Consider the following 7,800-nt stretch of genomic DNA (forward strand, 5'->3'; position numbering starts at 1 on the left):
TTGAAATTTGAAGCTAAATACTTTCCTATATGATGGCGTTATTAATCAGCATTACAGACACAGTTTCTAATTAAAAAAATAAGGTGTGAAAACAATATGAAGTAAGTTCTTGTCAAGTTAATTTATGACATAAAACCATCAGAGAACATTACAGATACACAAATTATTATATTTTAGTTAGAGAAATAATTAATTGCGTTTCAAATCAATAACAGGTTACTTTGTAGTGAAGTAAATTTATGATATATGATGATCTAAAAAGAAATCATTACAGACACATAGCAATTAATAAAATAAGTCATTGTACTATTTTTTCATGTGATTGAGTTTAAAGATCTGAAGAAATGATGATGAAGTTACTAATATTGTTTTTGAACACTTTCCAAGATGATTCGGGATCTATAATTTCTGCTGCCTCGAGTGAACTACATGAGGAGAGTGGCGCGCGGAAAACAAGTAGTTTAATCCTGCGGCAGGTGCAGGACTAGGCCACGAGCATATAGCAGGTATATCGATCCTGGCCGCAGCACATAACACCACCGTTCCACTTTAATTTTATACACTACGAAGAACCCGACGGTGGAGAAAAAAAAACGAAAGAGCAAGGAAGAAACATGTAGTGAATTAATTTAATTATTTTGCTTATTCGTTATTTGCGAGTGAAGGAAGAATTGCTGTACTACTACGTGTATAATTAATGACCGGTGAGTAAATTGTAAATTGTCCAGAAAACCGGCGATAATATCGAGGATCCATTAAACCGTACGCTATTCCCTATTAAAGATAAGATCGATGGTTGTGGCCCATAACCGGGGGCGGCGGCAGCAGCAATAATACGTGTGCCCTATGTACCGCGAAATTTCCTTTTGCCGTCCCCACCCGTAACACACTCGCAGATAACGCAAATTACCCCTTCAACCGGAGCGAAAAGAAGAAAAAAAAGAAGATGAAGGGAGAACATGAAGAAGATGAAACCGAAGTCGGGAGGGGAAAAGAAACGAAACGAAAAAGGAATCCAACACTAGCAGATAGATACCATTCATGCCACTGAATCGATATGTAAGTATGCGCTTCCACGAGATCGGATCCACCCCGAGCTTCAACTGGCGCAAAGTTATCACCGAATACTTTAACAACATTTCAGTGTATACACGATTCCTGCTTTCAATTTAATTCATTCGCATTATTGACCAAACAATTTTACTAAACTATCATATCAATTCCGATATTCAAGGTCATTTGTATACAAGCTATTGAATCCTGTTAATTAGACCTGTACAAGGTACGGCTTTCATGATCCTAATTACATTTGACAATTAAATCAATCGAAATATTGACGTATTTAAAATAGTTGAAATTATATAACTTTACAATTTATTCTAGAAAGCAACATGCGGATCGATCGAAAAATCGAGCTATGTTTTGCATAATATAGTTTAATTGGATATTGGCTAGGTGCGACATGTTTAATAATTAATACTATTGAATCGCGGATTTGCGCAAACAATCCAATTGTGCAGTTTTCGGCGCGAGTTAATTGAGTTACAATCAAAAACGGACGTCCACTTGAATATTTCATGCAGCCGCGAGGTTTCGACGCGCCGCGCCTGGAAATCAGCTTAAGGATTAGCCTTCCCAGGATAGGACTTTGATTGCGCAAACAAACCAAATGCACCACCAAGCTGTTTTTTTTGTATTATTGTTCCCATTGAACGATCACCTCGACAGAGAGCAGGTGGAGAATTATGGTATAATTGCTGGAGTGTGTTTAATTATAATTCGACTAATTTGCAGATTGTAATTTTGAAGGATTCATGAGAACGCCGACGTCTGGCATTTCTGTTATATATATATATTTTTTTTAGTTAGTTATATATTTTAAACGAGCTTCCGCCAAATTGGGGCAAATCATCAAATTATCTCTCGCTCTTGCACACACACACATATATATAGACACATTTGCCCTTCATTTTTTGTTTCCCCTTTCCTATTCATCCGACCATCATCAAATTGATGATGATCGCAAGGCTCGTGCAAAAAATTAGAAATTATAGAATCACCGAAATGAAAATAAACTGCAACGCATCGATGATGTAAACTCTGCATCTCATAAATTAACTTCCATTCCTATAACTTTTATATAACTTTTTATATATTCAATATAATATTGTTATCCACAATATTCTTAATTCAGTTTTTCGTGCAAATTTGTTACAAAACTAAAATTCGCTATAAATGTATCAAAGAGTTAAAATAAAATAATCTAGTATAGGAAGTGATTTAAAGCAAATTGTCGATGCTCAGCTTTAGATATCAAGAGGAAAATTTATACTTGATTCTGCAGGTGAAGTTATTGATTTTGACATTAAACCACCGCCGACCGAAGCATAAAACACGCTGTGTATGAAATTGTCCTGATAACAGGACGAAATGCGAATTTGATACACAACCTGTTAATCCGCGCGATGCCCTATTAAAATCATAATTTTCCGGGCGAACTTCGAGATGCAGTCTCGACAGGAAAATGATACATTTTTAGTGTACGTTGATGGCCCATAAAAATATTTATTTTCCCCGCACAACAGATGATATATGGCGCGAGGCGTCCAATTAACTATGAAAACTTTCATAGAAATGAATTTCAATAAACCGTAATACTTTTCGGGTCGGAGTGATTGAACTCTTACTGTGTGAATTAGCAAATAGGCCGCATCGAAAATCGGTCATCAGTGGATGCAATTAGCTTAGTGATCTATTTGTTAAACATTGGCTTCTAGATTACACGGCATTAGTGCGTGTCAAGGTATTACGTGCTGAAACTAAACTGTCCGTGACCACAAACTGCAATTCCAAAATATAGACAAAGGTTTCTGTTGTATTGACCATAGTTTCTTTAGAGCTTTAAATCATTAAATTTGATGATTTTAATATAACAGCATTAAATGGATGAAGATTGTATTTGTTGTTTTTTTTAAACTATTAATTTCAATGGGTTTCTATGTGATCCTTGAAGAGAACTTTAAAAGTGCAGGAAGGATAAAAAACAGGTTGGCGTGCCTTGCGGAGGTTAAAAGATGATAGGTTGCGTGACTTAAGCCGTTGCCAACTTATTCTTTATGAATTCTCTTGCAGGGGTTCAGCACTGTGAACGGGATTACATCGATATAAAGTTGAAAGTTTCCGTGGAATTATTGCAGGTCCACACGTGCGGGCGCCGCATGTTCCTCGTCGAACATGCATTATTTATGTACACTGGTAATGATATCCTTGCGGAGGAGGAAGAAGAAGAAGTCTTTGTTGCGATGGGAAAGGGGTGATTCCGGAGAAGTTGTTTCCCCGTCGGGGAGGGATGCGCGTTAGTGTCATCGCCAGTTGAGGCCCCCCAGCGACCAAACACGTTCCCCATTATGTGTTCATGTACAAGAAGGTGACCAAAATGCTCCAAATATTCGGGAACAGTCGCATGCTTTCCCAGTGCTATGCTGGGAATGCCGTCACCCATTTTATTCCAGCAGAATGCAAGCTGAAAAATTAATTACATACACACCTACAACAAAAATATATGTTGATGAGAATCTTAATCGAGCAAGAAATTTAGTGTAACCTGCGTACACACTGAAACAAAGTATATTGAAATTTTAAGAGAAATTTAAGGGTAGTAATTAAATATAATGTCATCGATGATTAACTTGTACCTAGTACACTTTGCAAATTAAATCTGTCAATTCATAATTAGATACCATTGTAGTTCATTGGAAACTGGCCAAATTGTGCAAGACACAGGCTAAAGTTTATGTAATATTATATTTGCATATATATAATACATAATTGGAACTTTTATGTTTATTATACAAAAAATATATTTTTAATTTACTTAATTTTCAATTATTTAGAACTATACCAATATTTTAGTTATTGTATCTAGCTTATATACAGGTCTTGTATACACATTATTTGTAAGCTATAGAATGTGGAATATTCTGTGAACGTTATATTTGAGCACCGATTATCAAAACCTATGTCAATATTAAGACAGGATGTATCTCCAACCTTCAGCAGAGTTATTTTCTCCACACAATCACTAGGCCTATATTCATACTATATTAGTTTCGATTACTTAGTCTTTTATGTTGTGTAAATTGCTTTTCAAGTAGCCGCCGCAGGGCTGTAAGAATGTGAGGCGTACAAGAAATACATTTGACCTGAGAAACTGTAACATATCTTTCAGTTTTATTTTTAGAAAGAATATTAGTTCTAGTTCTTTCAGAGTGCATATAGGTATTCATTAATATTACATATTGTTTAACAGAATATTATATTCTTAGATTATATCAAGTTGTTGAAGGATTATTTTCTATGAATACTTGATTTTTTTTTTGGAACAAATTTTCTGTATAGAGTAAATCCACTTGAATGTTAGTATTATTCCTCATTCTTCTTTAATTTAAAGTTTATAATTGATTATCATATATTTTTCAACATATAATTTAAATATTAAATTTTCAGTATGTTATTTGTAGGTTGGCTACAAATCGCTTTTGTTTTTCTAGCATGGATGGAGCGCCATCAGTTGTGCAGGTTACTAAGTTACTCAGAGTAATTCAGTTCCATCAAATCAAATTATTTTAGCTTAGAAATTCATTTTGAAAGATTATACAATTAATATCCTTTCCTACTTTTTGTAGTCTTCGTTTATAAAACCTTTGTCACAAGTATTGTTCTAAATGAAATGAAAATTATGATAAATTCGTTGCCCAATTTCCATTTTAAAATATTTAATTAATATCTACTCCAAGAATGTATATCATTATAGTAAGATTATATATGTAATCGTTTTTACAACTAGTTTTTGTGACAAATCCTATATATATGAGTATGTATTACTCTTCTTGGCTCAACTTTCAATCCCGTTGAGACTGACTATTATAGGTATTAGATTTCCTTTACTGAAAACGTGTCCTGAAAACAAACAAGAAAATGGGGTCTGTTCGATGCAACAATCAGATAGATCTATAAGCAAAGCAGCGATAGGTCAGCCCAGTACACAGAGGCGTGCAACACGTTACTTGATTTCTTGCCAATTTGGCCTGTGTGAAATTAATGTGGCCAGGTCGAAATTGCGAATCGTAAATTAAACGCGCGGCGCTCTTCAATCGAGACACCGGCCATTATCCTTCGATTCTTCTTTTTTTTTTCTGGTCTCGTTCCTCGAGAAGGGAACAACAAGGTAGGCGGCGGGTGGCTTGCAGTAAATTACTTGTCAGGACCCCACCAAGAATATAAAAAAAAAAAACAGGGGAGTGCGGGGGTGGTTGATGTGAGTGCGAGTGCGGGTCAAAAACACTGTCCGCCAGCGGACACTATTAATTTCCTGGTGCCGGGGCCGTGCCAATCCATCTACCCAGAAAAGTCGTTAACCAAGAGTCCTTGTCAAACATTGACTATCGGGAGATGAAGTGCTGGGCGGAGGGTGGTAGGCCTTTGAATTAAGATGATCCTTATTTTGGGTCCCTTTTTCTCGCTCTCGGTCTATTTCTCCTCTTCCCTGCCGAAAGGATTTTGGGGCCGGACGTGGATCTTGGGGGGATTAGTCGACGGGGGCTGGTTTATTGATACGCTGGTTACGAAGCCGAGTTTGGTGCAAAACTGCGGATCCTTCGTCGGCATTCGTCGATCTCCGGATTTCGTTGGTGGGGGTGGGAGGAATGGATGGATGGACGAACGGTGTGTGTTGGTGCGGCTGTGGCGGTTTGGGATGGGGATCGTTTGGGGGGGTGGCGACGGTGAGGGAACCTCTTTTGGAAGGATGTTAAGATTGATGCGCGGTTTGGTTTTGATATAGAATTGTAATTTGATGGTTCGAAATTATGTAATTAGAACCAGTCGAGTAATCAAATGTTTTCGAAGGGGGATGCTTTGAAGGAGATGGGATTAAGTTGTCGGGATGAATGAACATGAATGAGGAGGGAGCGAGTGGGAAAAATAAAGATGACGGTGGTATAGTGAGGGGGAGATGACAAAGAAGGGATTTGTTGCTTGAATTTTTTGATGATTGGGATGTTGGATTGGGGATGATGGTTTATTGCTATTATTACCTTGCAGTCTTCGCATCGGTGCTTTATAGAATACTTTTGCGTGCAGTCGTAGCGGTACAAAATTCCGGCGAATTCGCAGGTGAGTCGAGCCGCCAACGCGTCCACCTCCAGCAGGCCGTCCAGCAGGTGAAGGCAGTCCTGGCCGCCCTGAAGGACCCTCTCGGGGAGGGCCGAGATCGCGGTGTGCTCGCAGCAGTGACGCATCCGGAGTTTTTTCAGCTCGTCCCGCCTGCGCTCGGGACTGAAACCGCGGCCGCACACCTTCTCTTTGTGCGAGTCATTCATGTAAAAAAGGCACTGAGTTGTGGAGTTGTATTGGGTGCAGGGCGGCGGACAGCGGGGCCCGGGGCCCCACATGGCGGAACACGCGCCCTTCAAGTCGGTCGCGCTGGCGGGCTGCAGGTCGCACGCCGACAACCAGGGGTTGATGGTTTCGAGCGGCGGCGTCTGCTGCTGTGACGACGGCGGATGGTGGTGGGTGGCGAACGCCAGGGCGGCCATCAGGAGCAGCGACAGGCCCGGCGGGGCCCGGGGCATTCTGCGGGGCAGGGCGCGGTGGCGGCTGCGGCTGCGGCTCGGTAGTCGGCAGCTACTGGAGCCGGGAGCATCGCTGCGGGCGGCCGGAGTGCCCCCCCGCGCGGCTCCGAACGCCCCCGGGGGCCGATTGCCGGGGCCCGCTAGGCCGCCCGAGTGCGGGCCCCCCACAGCCCTCGCTCATGCTGCTGCATCCTTCCCGATGCACATCACATCACTGCACAACACTCTAGACGTTCCCGAGGTGGGCCGCCATCTTGAGAAGGGTATGTTGGTCACAATCCTTCCCGCCCGGGCGCGAGCTGTGCCGGCCGACTATCGCTCGACACTGGCGCGGCGGCGGCGGCGGTGGAGGCGGAGGCTCGCACCGCGCACGCCCCCGCCGTCACCGCCGCACACGCTCTCGCCCCATGTACCATCTCTCTCTCTTTTGCCGCCACCGCGCACAATCGATACGCCACCCCCAGGCCCAAATCAATTGCGCCACCTCGACGTCCCGGCCCTCCAACTCTTGCAAAACACAGCTGGTGACCACCCTTCGTACGAACCTATACCACCCTCCAAGAGATGGCGTCTCTACTGACAGCGAGGCGTGGTCTTTGGCGGATCCGCCTATCCCCCCTCTCTCCGACTCTCCGTTTTCCCCATGTTCTAAACATTCACAACCAAACAAACTATTTGAATTCCAAACACAACTTTGCTAATCATTGCCCACAACTGCTAACACACACAACTCTTACTTGTCTACCCCAAAACAGTGCTCATGGAAGCATAGAAAAGTAACATAACATATTTTTTACAATCCTGTCAAACGATGTACATAAAAAATAACTAGTAAAACTTTGACAATTTCCTAGTTTAGTAATTTCATATTTTATCTCTTGACCAAATAACAATTATAAATCGAACGTAATCTCAAATGAATGAATATTTAGCTTTAATTTGGTTGATCAACAATGAATTTGACACACTTATTTATACGAGATATAAGAAAATACATAAAGTTGATGAAAAACGGTTGAAAACGATATGCTCTTACTCTATTATAGTGACTATAATAAAGTAGTACGTTATACGAGTTTTAACAGTAATTCATATTTCATACTTCAAGCAAACCATAATACTTTGTATTAAAGAAAAATATAATTGTAACAAAAATGTAAGTTGAAAG

At 40.7% G+C, this 7,800-nt stretch overlaps 1 protein-coding gene across 1 annotated transcript; it reads right to left on the minus strand.

Annotated features, from left to right (window-relative positions):
- Positions 1–5,891: 5,891 nt before the first annotated feature.
- On the minus strand, positions 5,892–6,957 carry LOC108566080. The gene has a single exon (XM_017925791.1). It carries the CDS (start codon positions 6,630–6,632, stop codon positions 5,892–5,894), a length of 741 nt encoding a protein of 246 aa, XP_017781280.1. The 5' UTR covers positions 6,633–6,957.
- Between the last annotated feature and the right edge of the window lie 843 nt (positions 6,958–7,800).

Source organism: Nicrophorus vespilloides, unplaced genomic scaffold (genome assembly GCF_001412225.1).
Source record: "Nicrophorus vespilloides isolate i.1.1-1 unplaced genomic scaffold, Nicve_v1.0, whole genome shotgun sequence".
Classification (NCBI taxonomy): Eukaryota; Metazoa; Arthropoda; class Insecta; order Coleoptera; family Silphidae; genus Nicrophorus; species Nicrophorus vespilloides.